General features: G+C 35.3%; 1 protein-coding gene across 1 annotated transcript in view; it reads right to left on the minus strand.

Annotated features, from left to right (window-relative positions):
* NOVA1 (neuro-oncological ventral antigen 1) overlaps positions 1 to 9425 on the minus strand; it is a 169167-nt gene extending 159742 nt beyond the window's left edge. Inside the window, exon 1 of the mRNA XM_009887001.1 lies at positions 9374 to 9425. Within this exon, the coding sequence (XP_009885303.1) occupies positions 9374 to 9425 (52 nt within the window). The remainder of the gene's footprint in view (positions 1 to 9373) is intronic.
* Between the last annotated feature and the right edge of the window lie 10446 nt (positions 9426 to 19871).

Genomic DNA, 19871 nt, shown 5'->3' on the forward strand with positions numbered 1-19871 from the left:
TAATAATAAATAAAGATATAATTTTTATACTGTGACAGGCGGGCTTGCTGGAGCTGTGTGACATGGAGCGGCGTTTCTTAATGTTAAATATTTAGCGGAAAACACAGACACGTTTCACTGCGGCGGAGGTTATTTCTGCTAACAAATCTCAAATCATTCAAGTTGAAGCTTAAGGCGTTGTAAGGTGCGAGGGGGGGACGGGCGCCGGGGGGTTGTCTGCTTTTATAAGCGTTTTTTTACTCGGCTCTTTGCAATTTAATTGACTCGTTGCCTTTGGGGAAAAAAAAAATTAAAAAAATTCCTCAGACCGCTATAACCTCAGTGGCGGCGGTCAGTACTAGAGCATCAATTCTGTACAAAAAATTAGAACTGTGTGTTTATTGCATGAGACGGTGCTCCGTTCTAAATCCGTACTGATGTGTATGTGTGCAGAATGGCTGCTGCCTCGGTGCCTCTTGCTATGCAAGCTTAAAACCTGGCTGTTCGTGGATGAAATCCAATTTCCATTCTAAGCTCCCTGGGAGATTCGGCCCTAGTTTTAGTAATCACTTGCCATTAATACTGCCCCAAACAATTTTTGGTACTTAAAATACAGATTTCATGTATAATATATAATACAGCACATCACCTCTACTTACAAGTTACAAGCCGGGTACGTAATGCATTATAGGATATTAAAACATGGACACTTTAACATCTAAATAGGCTCCTGCCCAAAAGCATTCACAGATTAAGAACTCGATCCGGCACTGTACATAGGAAACTTGCAATAACTTCTTTGGGAAGTGTGTCCCAGGAATGCGATATCTAGCCTCCTCACAGGCAGATGAAATAGATGCGGCAGATTCGGTAACAATTTGATAGCTTATATGGTCAGAAAAATGACTGTATAAATATGGAACTTTCTTACTCATCATATACCCTTTGTATCTAAGATACTCTGACTCATAATTGCTTAGTTTACTGACTGAAATAAAATTTTCGGCTTCTGCTACCTTGGCAGTTGCTGACACAATTATGGTACAGCAAGCTGGTGACTGGTTCTAGCTCTTCCATTTGCTTTACTAAGTTCCAGTTGAAGAATTTTAATTAGTATTTGAGCCAGAAAGAGCACGGCATGACTTGAAAATCTCAGGTCCAGTTTGGAGGGTCATCAGACCTAAGAGACCTCTTTTTATTTGTAAACTAAGAAAATGACTTATAGAAAATTTTAAAGACAAAAATAAAAACCCCACAATGTTTGAATGAAGCCATCTTGAGTCAATTTCCGCAGTGGAACTGGATAAATTATAACACTGCTCCCTTTATCTCACTGAGTATGTCCCATTCATCTGTAGTAACATTGAATCAAACAATTCTCTTGTTTCAAGACCACATCTGTTTTACTGTGCCCCCTGCACCAATTTTAATTATGTGGCAGATCTGATTGGATTCAGCACCTGCAAGTCTTCCCTTTGGGAGCTTCAATTAGCTTATAAAGCATTTACTTGATTGCGTTCTTTAAACAAAAGTATTGTTTCATCCTAACAACAGGAATAGTAAAGTGTAGAATAAAAAAGGGTTTTAACGTGATAAGCGCGTATGTTGTTTGTGTATCTGTCTTCCATAAGCTTAGAGGAAAAAGTGGTAATCCTGAAACCTAATTTCCTCAGACTCAGCAGATGTCTGTCCTGCGTTAGTCTGTTTCTTTACCAACAGCTGTTTCACAAGTGCCTCCCCTTGTCTCTACAGAATGCCTTTTGTTTAATAATTTCCCAATATGTAATCTCCCGGTCCCACTAAGACAAGCGTTTTCAACTTTTCTGGCACATATAAGTAGTTTTTTTATAGTTTAATAGACAGGTTCATCTTTGAAGAATTTAGCTAAAACTATATAACTGGTCTCCCAGCTAGTTTCTTAGTAGCAGTTCTACTTAACAAAGCAAATAGCTGCATACAATAAACATTTCAACAATTGTTATCTTAATATTAATAAACGTATTAACTATTACAAATATGGTTCTCAATGTGCTTATTTTTCCTTATTTCACTGCTTGGAGCGGTGATAATTGAGGTCTAAGGGGCCATATCACATAAAGTGCAGCCCTCTAGTGGCAGAGGTCAGGGGGAGTTTAAAGCAAGCTGTGTTTTTGTCATGGGTGGGGGGCAATGAAATAGCTTTTGGCAAAATGCAAGCAACCTAGGACACTGCCCTGCCGCATAGCAGTCTCCTGCAACGTTCGTGGTCTGAAGCACAAGTGAAAATTGTTGTGGAGGCCTGCTCCTTGCTGCCACTCTGTCGTGACTGCTATGGAAAAAGGACCAATGGAAAAATAAAAAAGTCTGTATCAGCAGAGTTTTCCTCTTTTTCCAAATCTCTAATCTGTTGCTCAGCTTTTCTTTTTCAGCCAGCTCTAGACTAGCATATCTAACCAGCGGTTGTTCAAGCTGTTGTGGGATCTTGATTCCTTTTCTATTTCTTTCATTCATGTCCTACCAGCTAATGTATTCTATAGCTTCAGTGAGAGTTAGTTCAGTGATAGCGTGGAATACCAATTCAATTTGCCAGCCTTATTTCTAAAAAAGCTCTTGGCTGGTGGAGATGTGGATGGTGGCGTTCAAACTAATCTCTCCCACAGACATGAGAGCTGTGCTTAGAAATGAAAAGGATTAGGAAGAGACATAAAGCAAAGCAATTAAGTATGTATTTTAACAAATAGAAATTTGTAGAATAATTGAGGTAAAGTTCTAGGAAACACCACCTAATCTGATAAAGTCCACTTTGTGGAACAGGACTCAACCTCCTGTTTCTTGTAGAGGTGATGGATATTTCTTCTCTGGCTAACAGAATGAATAGTTTATTTTTCCTCTTATGGGAAATATGACAGAGCCCAATAATCATTAGATGAAAAACAACACCTCTTAAACATCCTGGCTAGGTAAAAGAAAACAGATATGGTCTTTGTCCAAAATGATGTTGCTACTATTGGCAGTTTTTCATTACTGAATGATTGCTGTGATTCCTGGTAAGCTTTGGCTCCCCTAAAATGACACTTAGTGATGAACTCAGAAGTCTCTTTCAAGTCTTTAACTTCCACCTTCTGTTTACGAAACTTTTTTCCACCAATAATCTACTATTATTGATTAAATTATCCAACTGTTGCTTGGTTAAATACTGCAGAAGTTTTTCACCAGTAAACAATTTTACATTTCAGTGGAACTTTTCCAAGATTGCAGCGATATTAATCTTAGGAAAATCAAACCCAGGGTTTGGGGGAAACAAAAAGCTAAACTTCTGTTAGACAGAAAGTGACCTGATTATCTATTTTTCCATATTTATATTCCTTTTATTATCTGCACCTACATTACGTGCATTGCCAAACTAAAAGCCAAGTGTTTATTGTTGCACTCTTCACAGAAAAGAGCATGGGCAACTGCTAAATCCTTTCATATTGTAGACCACTGCTGTGTAGTAGCTTTCTTTTTCATGTAAACTGAAGATGGTAACTTAAAATCAGTAATAATTTGACCATACTATTTATCATAACGTGAGTATATTGGCCAAAACTCCCTTTCTAGTAGTGGAAGGAGAGGGTGTGTGCAGGAAATCAATGTCCATTTCTGCTGTCTTGGCAGAGGGATCATCTGCCTCCTCCTGTTCCCACCATATTCATCAAAATTTGCAAAAGCCTTTTTGAACTATTCTTCAGGAATACAGAACTGAATTGTTCCCAGTTCTTCATTCCTGAATCTGTAGATCAGATTTATAAGCTGTTCTTGTGTTCTTTATATCTTGGGGTCACCTGAGGACCTATCCAGATCTCAGTGTAAAAACCAAGGTAGCCTCAAGACAAGTTCGTTTTTTATTCCTCCCAAGGAATTGACTACATGGATCAGGGCATGATCCATGAAACTCCAGTGGCTAGACACTTACCCCAAAAAAGCATCTCCATGGTGATCTTTCTGTACAGTAATTTAAAAGACCTTTTATTTCTCAGAATGAAAGAAATTGAAGACTTGATTTCAACTGCCTTCCAATAATAGTAGTATTTTCTGGTTTGTTTTTTTTGGGGGGGGGGTGGTTTGTTTTTTGTTTTGTTTTGGTTTGGTTTTTAAATAGGAAAACAGATAATTCATGGAATAAAACTGGTACAAACTAGGAGTGATTCTATTTGTAATGAAACAATCATGTAACATAGTGTGTGAGAAATAGCAGGATCACCTTGTGCAGCTTATGTCAGTGTTACTGATTCTGTGCCTCTTAGCATTGTCTTACAAAAGAACATCGGTAAAGCATCTCTTCTACAAACTGAATTCAGGCAGCTATCACTCCAGATGCTCCAGGTTGTATTGCTCTAACAGTCTGGTGAGCAGGGTATTTTGCAAGGAATCAGCATACCTGTTTCCAATCTCTGTTATTAGAATTGCTCTAGCAGTATCACTATTTTATGTCTCATTTTCCCCACCCACCACCAACTGTCTTACTTCTTTGAAATTTTGGCACTTTAGGATAAATGAAATATGGAAAATGAGACATTAGCAGCAAAATTAGTTTCTGTGATTCTGTTGTCAAGCCTGGTCCCCTTCCTGTGAACCAAAAGATCTGCAACAATGCAGCACCTCCTAAGCAGTCATAAGGACATCTCTGCTAGAGCTCAGTCATGCTCTCAAATTGTCTAATGCAGTCTTGGTTGTTCTGACATATTAAAACTAGTAAAAACAGGTCATACTTTGAAATGTAGTCTTACAATATGTGGCCTTATTCAGGACTCAACTATATGACCTTCCTCAGGACTCAACTATAGCCTGGAAGTTTGCTATAGTTGAGCTGATAAATGAGAGATATTTTAATGGAGAAGATCAGAAATCTTGCTGGAAAAGGAATGGAAAGGGGGCAAGTAAACATGTTGCACAGGGGACAAAATAAAAACAAGAATGAGACAATGAAGACACAAGGTACTGATTTTTCTGTATGAACCGTGATTTATATTAAATTATGTAGCAAAATTTGAGTTGTTCTGCTCTTTTTGCTCACTGCCAAAATGTATGCTACTTGAGATAATGAAAGACAAATACATCCTAGTAAAATTATACTAGTAAACTCTCCTACTGTTAACTACCAACAAAACCCACTTTTCCCCAGTATAATTTGTAATCAGTTTTCCAAATAATAAGCTATTCCAGCAAAAGTAATTTTCACAAGTATAATACTATTATAATGGTAGGGGTTTTGTCAATGGAAAGGTAATAAAAGTCATATCTCTAATATTATTGCAATAGTAATAGTTCCTGGTAGAGATCTAGAGATCTTTAAAAATACTTTTTAAAGGTTTACCGTATAAAAGTGCATGTGCCAGTAGATTACAAATTAATTTCCAGCACAGCAAGATTTTAGGCAGTAGTTATTACCTTTAAGAACACAAAGTTACACTGGGAACTTCCCTAGAGTTTAGCAAATGCCTCGGAGTTTGTTCTTGAAGGCATTATTTTACTTCACCAACAACAATTAATGATTCCAGTGCTTTATATTTCTACCCAGTTGAAATCAATTCCTGCAAAATACCCCTGAACTGGAAAGTCTCCTGGTGGGGGAGGGTAAACATATAAAACTTACTGTCAGGATAAATTGGCCAGAATGATTTGGCACATATCTTCAGAGTTTGCCATGAAAACATGTATCTGTGTGTCAGCTGCACACAAAGGCTCTCTGGCCCCAGAAAAAACATGGGGATTAGACATAATGCTGCCTCTTTGAGACAAAGGGTGTTCCTTAGTGCAGGGAGGTTAAAACAGACAGCTCATCAGTAGTGCAAGTCCATCTAAATTATTTAGTTACCATTTTGAGCTAGAAGGAAGTGGTGCCAGATTATTAATTAATTTGGGGGTTTATTCATGCTGTTAGTTTGCTCCAGTGAAAGCAGCACTGGTAACATGAAAAGGTACCAAAATATGACCCCAGTTTTACTTTAATCACTTATACGATATAGAATAGCATTCTCATTTTAATGCTAGTTGCAAAATATAAGTTATTTTGATTTACATTTCGCTAAGACTTATATCATGAAGTTGCTATGTATGTTTGTAAGTGGGGGCATGACTTTTAAGTTCAACCAAAGTGAATGGAACAACTCATATGCTCAAAGTAAAGCATCTGTTTGTCTACCTTGCTGAATTAATGCTTCATTTGTTTTCAGTTCAATGGGAGAGAGCTGCGTTGCTTTGGTGTTGCAGATTTAGGCCACCAAATCTCGTCCAAGCATATGGTAAGTCAATAGGAATCTTTCTGCTGCAGCCCTGATAACCTTTCTGAATATGTGGACTTCTAAACATTTTTCCAAGAAGTTACGAACTGCTTTAATGTTTCACATATATATATTATGCTTAGAAACTTTTCCTTTTTTTTTTTATTTAAACCATTTAGATAGAAGATAGAAGTCCGTAGACCTACTGGATGAAAACAGTTCTATTGACTTCAAGGGGTTTTAAGTCATTCAATACAATATACTTAAAGGAAAAAATAGTGGAGAGAGGAAGGAAACTATATAAAATATACTAACATAAACTGCAAAGCATTCATGCAATAAGTGAGATTCTCTTCATATTCCAGTGATGGGGAATTCGAATTAATTTTGCATAGAAATATTTAGGGATGTGTAATTGGAATATATGGAAAGAGTATTTAGGAATATATAATTTATTGTTTCTAATAAATTATATATAAACAAAATAACAGCTGGTATATAATTTAAAATTTGGCAGTTACAAAAGTGAAAACTAAAGACATAGTTTCCAATAATTAAAAATCACAAATTAAGGTGACAAATTTTATGTTTATTATCAACGTTGTTTATGTTGATAATAAACAGATACAAAGATGACGTTCTAGAAAGTTACACATTACATATATATATATACACACAGACACATGTGTGTATATATATATATATATACAAAAAGCCTTGTTATATTTCTTCTAAATTTTCTGTGGATTATTTTGTTTGTAATACTTTAGCCAAGTAGGAAGACTCCTGTTTCAAAACTTCTAAATATTTGTATTCTTCTTGTTGTTCTTATTTTCATTTAGAGGTTTAAGCTGTTTGCTCTGGAACAGAAAAATTCATATGTTGAAACAGTAAAAATAAAATTACTGCAGAACTGAGTCATTGTCAGTGAGATGAATGCCCATAAAAAAGTACAAATCACAAAAAAATGAAACAGGATCATTGTGTGTATTAGCAACAACGCTTAGAGATTCATCATGGCTCACAACAAAGGTATTTATAAGTGGACCTCCTGCCTCTGTCGCATGCTGTCATTGCTTTGGATTGACTGCTGTTAGATCCCTGTAATCCCGAGCCCTGGGATCTTGTCCTACATGTTTACCCCACTTGGTATGCCTGTTAGTAAGTATTTAAAATGGAAATGAACTCTAATCTTCGTATGTGTTTATAACAAAGGGTTTTAATCCCTTAAACCCCATATTTAACATGTGGGGTTTTTTTAAAAATAAAGTTTATAAAAAGCTGCGTTCAGTCTGATAGCTTACATTTGCCAGTTTAGCCAGTTAAGTTTGGTTAATGCCTGGCATTTCTTAACTCATTAGGGTGTCATGGCAGTGATATTATGGAACACGTTCATGGACATGGAGAAGCACAGAGTAACAACAGCCACGGGGCTAAAAATGGCATGTTTATAATAGAAAGTCTTGACAACTTTCATACCTGTTGTCCTGGTTTGTAATATAGAAAATAGAAGAAGAAAATTTCATATTTTAGAAGGCTGATGTGACAGATACAGAAATAATACATGACTGCCATTAACTTGTGAAGTTATGTTGTTATGTAGCTATTATGTAGAGATTAAAAACCAAGTATGGTCCAATTAAGAAAAAGTTCATTAAAACTACCATATCCCATCCCACCTGAAAGCTCATTGTTGCGAACTGATTAAAAATAATGTAGTGAAGCTAAAATTCCATCTTTCATCTTTGCCTCTCCCATATTTGTTTATATCAAATGAGATGTGAAATAAACCACATTAAGGAGCTCTCTATTGCAAAGGCAATAACAATGAGAACTTTCTCCACTGGTGAGAGAGAGATCATATGGAGACTGACTATTTTAGCTAATAAAATGCCTAAAGCTTGATGGAGAAAATGCTTCCTCAATAATACACTACAAAATAGAATTAGAATATATTCACCTCATCTAGATTTAATGAGTTGGACAGCATTTATTTTCTACAAATCATGAGACATATTCAGTTCTGGTGAAATTCAATAGCCATAGAAACAAAGTTCCCATAAATCGGGTAAAGCAAATACAAGGATATAGCACAGCACATTTTTTTTTTTTTTTGACGTGATTATAAAGAAGAGAAAATCCTTGACATACACATATGCATTGAAAGAACAATAAATACTCAAGCAGACTTTGAAACTTATTAAGGCAGTGTAATATTACTTTGTTTTTCCATTCTATGCATTGAATTATGTATTTTTTTAAGATCTTTTCTGGAGGTTTCTCTATGCACAGATATAGGCCTATAGGTAAAATTAATTACAAACAACCTATTCGGCTGTGATCCCTGCAGCTGCAAAGTTACAAGAGTTAATTGTAAAATACACTGAATTAGCATAACTACTGGAAAAAGTAGGGTAAAATACTGGCGATATAATATTACTTCTTACTTCATTTGAAGGTGGTAAAAATATCACCTGTTTAGTTAAGAGTTCTGATCTTCACTCTTATAGGAAAAGTCATAGTTGCATTTTCTTGTACCCAGTACAACTCTTGTGGCATGTAAGATCTTTGTGAAATTCATTGCTATTTTCATGTTATGATTGTTATCAATAAATATTTATAGAACATTAACTCAGATTGGCTTTTCCTCTACAAAGGATGCTGAGACATAAGGTAGTGATGATGTATCAACTATCAAGAAAATTGCAGATGTAGCTAATGTGGTCAGTTAAGTCTTATTTCTTTCAAGAGCGAGAAACCTGCATGGGAGGATTACAAAAATAGAATCATAGAATATCCTGAGTTGGAAGGGACCCATAAGGATAATCGAGTCCAACTCCCTGCTCCTCACAGGACTACCTAAAACTAAACCCTGTGACTAAGAGTGTTGTCCAGACACTTCTCGAACTCTGACAGTCTTGGTGCCATGACCACTTCACTGGAGATCCTGTTCTGGTGACCGACCACCCTCTCAATGAAGAACCTTTTCCTAACGTTCAGTCTGACAGCAGCTTCATTCCGTTTCCTCATGTCCTGTTGCTAGCCACCAGAGAAAGGAGATCAGCATCTCCCCCTCCACTGCTCCTCTTGAGAAAGTTGTAGACTGTGATGAGGTTCCCCCTTCAGCCTTGTCTTCTCCAAGCTGAACAAACCAAGTGATCTCAGCCATTCCTCATAAGTCTTCCCCTCAAGACCTTTCGCCATCTTGGTCGCTCTCTTCTGGACACTCTAATAGTTTTATGTTCTTCTCGCATTGAGGATAATAATATAAATGTGAAATCACCAGGGCTAATCTTTACAGTGGTGTGATACAATAAGGATGTTTTTTCTTACGATCCTAATGGAACAACTAACTCCATCTGGATAGAACCTCACTCCTGGCATAATTTCATTGAATTCAGTAGGCTGTGGTTAAGGAAATGGATCTTCCACTTATGGAAATGTGTTTTAAATTCATAAAACTTACAATTTGGGTCTAGTAAAAGTAATTCAAATACATTCCAGTCTACTTTATCCATTTCAGGATGATTTATTCCTGGAACCAAAGGCAATGTGATGAATATGCCAACCAACACTGTCTATCAGTAAGACAACCACTTTTAATATCTGCCATCTAATGTGCCACATAGTTTTCCAGGTTCAAATAACATACTGGTAGATTAAGAATGCATTACACATAAGAAAAAGTACACAAAATATGGGGTTTTTATTAGAACATTTACATTCCAATTTAACATCATGTACAATCAGTAAAGCTAAATTTTTAAAGCAAAACATGCAAAAGTTGAAATTTTTTAAGCAAAAATATTGTCGTGGTTTGGCCTCAGCCAGCGACAAAGAAGCACGCAGCCGCTCACGCAACTCCCACAGACATGGAAAAAAAAAATCATCAGGGGTTAAAATAATGCAATTTAACAGAACAGCAAAAGGAAAGATGAAAACATGATTACAGTACCGCCACAAAGCACACTGACCTGTACCTCACAACCACAGCCTACACCCAAGTGGCAACTGCTCCCTTTGCCCCGGCTACCGCCTCTTATAGCCCGGGATGGGTCACGTGGGATGGAATACCCGCCCCCTGCCGGCTCCTGGGGGAAATTAACCCCATCCCTGCCGGAACTGGGACAAATACCTTGACATAGTTGCACATATATTTCATTTTAAAGTAAATGTGTTAACAAAAATGGGACTATAATAAGCTGTACTTTTAAAGTTTAGATAAGCGTACATGGCAATGGCATTGTATTTCCAAACTACTTTACTATTGACTCTAACACCCCCTACTCCTCCCCCCTCCCCATTATTTTATTGTGATTTTTGAAGAATTTACCATTTTATGAAGATGAAACATCCGATAGGACTTTTAACAATTTAAGAAAACACACATAAGATGATGATGCCAGAAAATGAATATGCTAAAGCTTTATTAAATTGTTAGTATCTAACTCTACTAGTGATAATGTAGGCAGTAATCACATGTAGTCCAGTGAAACTCAAAGATAGTATTCTTTATCAAAGTCTAAAATATTTGACTCAATTATACAAATGCTTATTCACTTGAGTAGTCTTTGTTCATATACACGATCGTATTCAACACAATTTTTCGCAAACAATCGAAACACTGAAGCGCTGCAACAACAGTATCTTCTGTTTTCTTGTGCTTTTCCACAATTTTCTATACAGGAAAAAATTCCGAAGAAACTCTATTCAAATTTTATTATTATTTAAAGCAACAAATGTCTGAAAACATTTTGGTGTCTGTGTTCCTATTTCTACAACAACATACATTATGATAAGCTGAAACTTCATTGTTCTTGAAATATTGGTTTCTTGAGCAGTTTTCTTAGATGAATGCAACTTTGCTGACATTTAGAAAGCATTGACACCTCAAACTTTTGTATATGTCAAGTCTGACTGAAAATATAATGTTAATTATCTTTTGGACTGCAAGGGTAAATTATTCATTATTACATCATTATACTATGGAGGAACTGGGTTGCACTATCTCCAAAGATTATGCATTACTTAAAAATGGTTGAAAGCCATTTCTCTCTTCATTACAGTTGTCACATTAGTGAAAGAAACCAGTCAGCTTTCTAGGAACATTTTATTTATTTAGGGGCTCTAAGATTTCCCAGGGGAATATGTCATATAATCAAACAAAAATGCTTGGCGCAATAGATTCTGCTACACTGTATTACATTCTGTGGAAAGTCATTTATGAAAAAAATGAACTATGCCCATGTTATTCAGTGTTGTCTAGATAGCTCAATAAAACATAAGGTGAAAGCACGCATTGGTCATGGAAGTCTGAACTATATTTTGTTGTGATTGTTTTCACTATTCAATTTGATAAACTGAACATTCAGTGTAAATTCAACCACCTGAGAACAAAGTTAAAAATTGTAATTATTTTTTGAAATTAAAGAAACATTTCATCCTTATACAGTGAATTGTGAAGTTATATTAAAAATTCTGTAAAGATTTGAAATGCATTTAAATGTGCAAAGCCTTCAAAATAATAAAAAATACCTATTAAAATACAAGTGTGTATATATGTATGTGCATATATGTGCGTTTGTACATGTGTACACACAAAACGTGCACATGAATGATGTACACATACCATACATTGCTTGTGTATGTATACATGTATATATATGTTTATGCAGGCATTCATACATAAAATCACATAGCAATTTTGAGCCCTCTAGTGGTAAGAAACTTCTTAGTTAAGAAACCATTCGACTAATCGTAAGTGTATCCACTTAAAAGACAAGTATCTAGACACTGCAACACTATTATGCTTTTGTATAGGTTCAGGGTGGCTCCCTGCAGTTGGTGTGGGTCTGTACACAGAAGTGTTAATAAAAACAGAGATCTGCAAATCAATGTATTGTTTCCGGCATGGTAACTTTATTACCTTTTCTCAGTTGAAAATACAGCTCTTCTGTATTCTTTTGACAGGTTGATGATAATTTGTGATCTTTCTTTAAAAAACAACAACCCCCCTACATGAATACTGTCAAATAAATATGAAATGTTTTCAAACACAGCATCCTCATTCTCAACCTCGCATTATATACTTCCACAAGTTAGTACTACGGGGGGAGGAGAAGAAAAATCTGTGGTTCAAATCAGGAAAGGATTCATTATGTATAACCTCAGCCATCTAAAATCCGGCTTTCTAGATGAAGCTGATTTTTTGCACTGACCCTACTGTCACTAGAGCTAAATATGACTGAATGAGTTGCCTACTAAAGGTACCTGGAAGAGACCTGTAAGATAGGTGAAGTCTAGGGATGCAAGTTTCTCTCCATTTCTCAAGGAGACCTGGCTAAATAACTTGGAATCAATGTTTTCCTTTTAGAAGGCTGAAAAAAAAATGATATAAATAACCTAGATCCAAACAAAATTAAAGAGCACAATAATAAATACTATTATTTATAACAGTATTTATAACATGCAATACATATTAGAAGATAACAAGATGATATAACAGTATATTATAAGTATATAAGTATATTGTAATTATAAGTATATATTATAAGTATATTGTAATAACATATTAATAAATAAATAACACAACTCTCAAGTCACTTGACTACATGGGGAAACTATTCTGCGAGATTACTACTATTTTGAGGAAACCTCAGAATACCATTTAGAAGTGGTTTGTCTGGATTTGATGGGCTCCAGAGATCATACTTGCTTTAATTTTCCTCCTGTACTCAGTTTAAACATTTGGTCTGGATGACCATCCATGCCTTAGACCTTATGAATCCTGCAGATGACCTATTTCTTCAAAGATTAGCACTTTAATCAGAACCTTTTCCCTGCAGGAACAAGGGAGCACAACTACGCACAACTGGTAAGATCTCTAAGCTCCTTTTACACGGCAATCTCACTGGGAGGACCTTAACTATAGTATTTATTCCCTCTGCCCACACTCCTATAATCATGGAACTTGTTGACTCCCAAGAATAGTAACAGTTTAATTGACTAGGGGTTTTAATAGGAATTAATATCAGTGTTTCTGAAACTATTTCATTAAAAACATACAATAGTAATCTATGAATGTAAGTGGTTATGTGCCAAGAGCTTAGGACAGGAAAATTATGTAAGTCATAAGGACAGGAAAATTATGTAAGTCATAAGCCATTAATTCTCATTTTTAATAATGCAGCAATAATTTTTCTTTCAGTGTATTACAACAATTTAAATATATCGTTATTCAATTGACTGTTTATTTTTAATATCTATCAAAATTCCATGCATACATGATACAGAAATGAACTCCTAAAAGGGATATTCTCATTTGATACATGTAAAATTTGCACAGGTTGAATTTTTTTTTACAAGATTGCCTGGGTAAAACATGCAAGAAGGAGCATAAGTTTTGTGTGTGATAACACTCCACCTCAGGCAGGTGATTTCACAACAGGGAAAAAAATCCCTTTGGAGAATAACACTGAACAGTATTATGTGACTCGGAATGTTAAGGAAAAAACAAATTTTATGTTAAGGCACTGCACTCTTCTTGTTTAGAAATGCATTTTCTAGTAGAAACAAAATAGGAATCTAGTACAATTTATCTGTGCTTTGCTTGGGATAAACACTTAATCTTAAATTCATACTTGACAAAATCAAATGTTATTGCTTAGTTATGAAATGTTTATAACAGGAGTTTAAGATGTCTGGATAAAAGTCTTTGAAGACAAAATAATCTTAATTTTCTCCAAGAAGGCATAGTGATTGCTTTAGCATGGCTAGAATATATTGATAAGGAGGTTTTATGTAGTGCTTAAACTTATGGAGTTCTTGGTTCAAAAGGATTATTGAATGGCAGCCTGATGACAGAGGAAATTAAATTTAAAGACTGCTAGTGTGAAGTCATCAAATAAAGTTGTACTTCGAGACAGATGTTTTGTAGCCGACATCACTATCATCATTCCCGCATCTTGCAAGTGTTGCATCAGGTCTACAGCAGACCAAGATATCATCCATGGATGTGGCACAGGGGACATGAATCTGAATCTGCCTGTGTGGACAATCACACTTCATGGGCCACCCAAAATAAAATAATGTAACTTTTTGAATAGCTAGCTTAAAAAACCTGCTATTAAATAAACACGGTTAAGAGTATAAACAGTGTACAATAGAGAAAAAAGACAAAGACTTACAAAAATTCAGGTTTTGTCTCCAACCTTTAATATGTACCACATACCTTATAAAGTTTCAGTCAAATGTTTAAAAGACATATTCAGGGAAACAGCTAAACAAAGTTTTCTATGCAAGGTTGAATAATTAGGCTTTGGAAGGACAGTCTTCCTGTGGCCCTATGACTTAGGTAACGGGTGCTTGGGTAGGTCTTCAACAATATTCCCCTTTTTCACCCTTTGTTTGGAAACAAATACAAAGGCCAGAATGCAGTTCAGGAATAGATGGTCTCTGCTGTCCGATGCCATAACCATTGTCTGGTAAAGCTAGCAAGGTAACAGCAGAAACATCAGGTTTTATGAGGTAAAACAGAAGTATCATAGAGCCTCTACTGCCTCTACTATTAAGTGGGGTCAGGATTTGATCTGAAGAAGAGCTTGAAGTGAATGCATTTCAAAGAGATTGCCCATATGCTTTTCTTTTATAAGAACTTATATGATATGATAGTATGAAGAATCATAAGTAATACAAAACATCTTGCTTCATGATCCAAAAAAAATCGCTGTCTAAGGTTAGGAGAGGGTTCCTTTGTGGATATTGCCTTAATATAAGCTACCCACACCTTCCTGAAGACACTGGTTTTTCACATTATCAGCACTTGGATAATAGTTTTGGTGGACTGCTGTTCAGTTCTGCTATTTCAATTTCTGCATATGTCACTACGGGCCAGGAGAGACCATCTAAGATTCAAAAAGAAAAAGAGGAAAAGGTTCCCAGATAAAAAGGTACTTCTGCATTGCCACAGAACTCCTGTGTCACATCTATAGGTTTCTTTCTTTGACATGCGAGAACTGAGTTGTCAGACCTTTTTTAAAGAAACCTTTTTGTAGTTTACTTACAGATGTGCAGAGGTAATCCTGTCACAACAGAGGGAAAGCTTATAAAAAGACACTTAAAAACCTTATCACTAAAAAAAAACAGTGAAGAACATCTTGTGTGGTATAATCTTAAAATAGTTCTGCTTACCTTCTTATTAAAATAAGTCCATACGTACATATTTATTCCTAATGATGCAGATTGCTTATCCATTTGCTTTACATGTTTTAATATGCTTTACATATGCTCAAAATTATAATTAGATCATCTGGCCTGATGTCACAACTCATCAAATTTTGCCCTCTCTTTTATCAGACTAAGACAAAAGCCCTTGTAGATGTATCCTGAATAAAAATTTAGAAAGCACCCAGCTTCCTGAAGGAAAAAGTCATCAATTAAAATAGATATGACTAAATGAACTGTTCCCATGGTCAGTATGAAAATGAAATACCACAGTGCTCTACAAAGCAAGCTGGGAAGAAATTTTTGCAAACTGAAATCAAGGTAACAATGAGTTTCAATTCTTCCTCACAGTATGGTATCTGTGGTCCGTTCTCTAACCATCAGGCATTCTGTGCCCTAGAGGAGATGAAAAATCAAAAGCCTGTAACAATACGTTAATGCAGGTATACATCAAGTGAAACAAAAACATCTTGACATCACAGGCAACTATTTTAAGGCCTAAATTATGAGATACATACTGCCCTGCTCTGAGGTGCAAAGATGAGATTGTGGAGGGCAATCAAGTCTTCTAGAACTTTAAATTTCTCTACTTTTCATCCCAAGCCCAAAAATGTGAGGGGAGTGGTTCTTATCCTCAAAGTCCAGAAAGGACACCGTAATTATTCAGTATGGCCCTCTATACTCCCCATTAGTAAAATGTCTTCCACAAGCTAGACAAAAGTGCATCTGATTTTGTTTTAAGGTAACCATGACCCTTTTGGGTTTCCCAATAATGTCGTATTATTTCTAGAAGAATGATCTTAATTTTGATTCCCATTAATTACCTTGTGTTCCATTTCTGACATCAAGATCAAAAAGCTCTGTGCTGTCAGATATAATTCCTGTGTTTAAATACTTATTTATCAACCCATCTCTTAAACTTCCCTTCAATGTACAAGATAAATTTAATTAAACCTCACACCATAATGCCAGATTCTCAGCTATGTGATCTTGGTTTTTGGGGGGACTTGGGTTTGGGTTTCAGGGTTTTTTGGCATACCCTCTCCAGCATTTCCTATCTCCATTCCCCTTTATTATCTATTCAAAGATTTTGTTAGCCCTCTTTTCACAGAAGCACACAAAGCTCAAGTTGAGGATGTAATCTATGATAATACTTAAACCCTAGTTTTAGTAATTGCTTTTTTTTAAGACAGCTTCTGCCATTCTGTAGATATAAACAGCTTTCTTGAATTCAAAATGTATTTGTCTTCATTTGGCCATATAAAACAAATTTTTCTGGATTGTAACTATTTAAATAACTTGATTTAGATCACCATAATAATAATCCATCCCTTATGTTTTAATAGCCTACCAATCTTTGGATAATTCTCAAACTGTATACAATATTCACTGATAAAGGTAGGTACTTTTTAACAACTTTCATACCTTTCACACCCCAATTCCCAGTTTCCTGGTGGAAATAAGATTTATCATGTAACAAATCTAAACAAGTTACAATAACTTTATTTTTTCAAGTTACTTTTGCATACAATTTATGCATAACCTTTTCCATGTCCATCCCCTTCAAGGATCCAGAAACCATACTCTGAAGGCCATAAAATATATGTAGAGAGAAGTTAGAATTGGAACAAGAAAAATATCCAAAAGATCCTGGATATCAATATGAAAAGAACAGTTGCTAATCCCTCAAGCTCATACCTGTGAATTTCACAAAATGCAAGTGTTTGAAATAGAAAAACCTTCACTACAGGTAGTAAGTGAATTAAGTCCAAGTGTATGTATTATGTCCAAGTGTATTTGTTTACCACCCCGATACTCCAGTCAAAACCAGAACCAGAAAGAAAGAGTTCTCACAAAAAAAAGCTATCTGACTGGTAGAAATTATAATTGTAGTCTCTAGTTCATTACCAGCAAAGTTCCAACATAACAGATCTATTCTTGTACCTCAAATAAAGGGTCAGACCAGCTAATTTGTTATTCTGTGTTACATCCTTTTCTGGACAATGGCACAACGTTTGCAAGTCTCACTGTTTCCCAGTTTTCCACGATAAGTTAAAAATTGGCAATGATTCACTAGTTCCTTTGAGACTTCTGAGCATAAATTACTTAGCTAGTTTATTTGAAACATTTTCCAATGGGAATTAAAGTTGCCTTATCAGTGCTGTATTTCAGATAGAAAATGTTGTGTTTCCATCAACATTTGAATGGTTTGGCCCTAAACCAGCCATTATCTCAGCTTCTCTTACTCTGAATGAACTTCTAACCTTTCTGAGAAAGTGTACAACTCTTCTTTTTTTCTAGTAGATAATTCGGCAAATATTGTAGCTCAGATGAAATAAAAACATCCAGGAAGTTGTGTACACGCTTGCTTTCTTAAATGTAGCTTTTCATAGAAATCCCTGTCCCTTTCTCTGCTTTGTCTTCTATAGGACTTTCCTTCCCACCTGAGTTGGATAAGAGGTCAGAATCTGTCTTATAAATGAAAGAGTCAATTTATTTCTCGTTTCTCTACTTTTGTCCCAGATAATGCAGAAATATGCATTGAAAAATCTATATTCTATATTCTCCCTTGCAATGCTGGAGACTTGTTATAAGCTGTGACTTGATTAGGCAAAGAAAAGACTTTGTTTATATGTTCAGGATAGGCTACTTCAGAATGAGGGGGAGCAAAAAGGACTCAGAGAAGCTACTTTATTCATTGGAAATGTTGTCCAGGGAGTAAAAACTGGAAGTAAAATCTAATATTTTAGAGCAGTACTTTGGCAGGAAGACATTTTTAGTATGTGATATTTCAAAATCTGGAAAACATTTCTTGGTGATATTACATATTTTAGAGACTCCCTGTGTTGACAGTGTTTTTTTGATACTTTTATATGTGGTTGGTCAGTTTTGTTGGTGTCTGTAAATTCCAGAATTATTTCTGCTGTCAACAGCAGAATCGCAATAGTGATGCCTTAAGGCTGTTTTTTTTTTTTTTTCTTCCCAGAATAGACACAAAAACAGCAAACCACTTTCAAGCAAACTGACTAATTTTTGCAGAAAGTGCCCAGTTTTGTAATAGGTCTTCTAGAATCTTTACAAATATTTCTTGTTACTCTTACAGAAATGTGCTGCAGATTTGAATTTGAATTTGCAAATAAAAGCTAAGATTTCTGGTGACTAAGTCTGGGAACTTGGAGGAGAAACGGGATCATATGGGGTAAGAAGTGTCAGACTGAGTAGCAGGAAAAAAAGAGTAATGGGTAAGAGTGCTGTGTGACTGGGAGGTGAAAGAGAAGAAGATGGAATGGGTGAGTAAAAGGACAGGTGTCAGCTGACCTGCAAAATTTTGAAATCAGCAGAGGCCGAGTAAGCTGAACAAGGAGGTGGGCCAGGAAAGATTGTGCAGAGAAAAGAGTGGCAATGTCAGACAAACTGGGAGGAGGAAACCTTGGGAGGCTTGATAAAGAATCTGGATTAAAGAGAAAGGACTATGAAGACCAGAGCAAGAACAAAATAAACTGAGTTTGGATGAAGAAATTAAGTCAACACAGATATTACCAACCTAATACTTATGGTAATGTTGTTGTTAAAAAGCACAAAATGTGGTGCTTTTTAAATCTTCATTCTTTCCAGTTTCATTAAAAGAAAAATACATATTAAATTACTTTAAAAATAATTACATTGTAAGGATATTAGGGCTGCCGTCTCAAACACACAGATCTAGTCTATATTATGGCTGTTACCTTCAAGACTAATCTTGAGTTTCCATCCCTCACTCCCCCAACCAAAATATTGTGATATCTCCTTTGACTAGATGGTGCTGTTCTGCTTTTTTCACCAAAAACAACTCAGCCAGCTGAACAGGGTATTGTATGTATGGATTAAATTAAACCTTAAAATATATAAAACAATTTATCTCATGAAAATGTAGTTTCTTCAGGCCTACAAAAAATGTCATGAAATATGGAATAATATGCTTAGTGCTTCTATATTATCAAATCTAAATGTTCTCCTAATTATTTACTCCTAAATTAAAAGATTAAGTTGAAATAAAATAAAATTAATGTATCAGAGAAATGTAAATTCCACTTAGACTCATGAAGACTGAATGAGACAAAATGACAGTAATTTCTACTAAATTTTTTCAAACTTCTTATTTAAGGAGAATACTTTCTAACACCAATAATATTATATTATGTAAGAACTTTAAAAATTATTTCTAAGTATACAAGTGTTTTAAAGCTCTTTATACTATTTTCATACTGATTTACTATGATTATTGCTGATGCATTAAGCATATTTAATCAACTTTATTATTGTAAAACTTTAAAAAAAAAACCTAGTTCAAAACATCTTAATATGATTTAAAAAAAAAAAAATTGAAACAATTGCTTCACCACTTTGCAATGGAATGAAATAATTCATCACTGCTCTGAAGTCAATATT

Source organism: Charadrius vociferus, unplaced genomic scaffold (assembly GCF_000708025.1).
Source record: "Charadrius vociferus isolate BGI_N301 unplaced genomic scaffold, ASM70802v2 scaffold14, whole genome shotgun sequence".
NCBI classification, from domain to species: Eukaryota; Metazoa; Chordata; class Aves; order Charadriiformes; family Charadriidae; genus Charadrius; species Charadrius vociferus.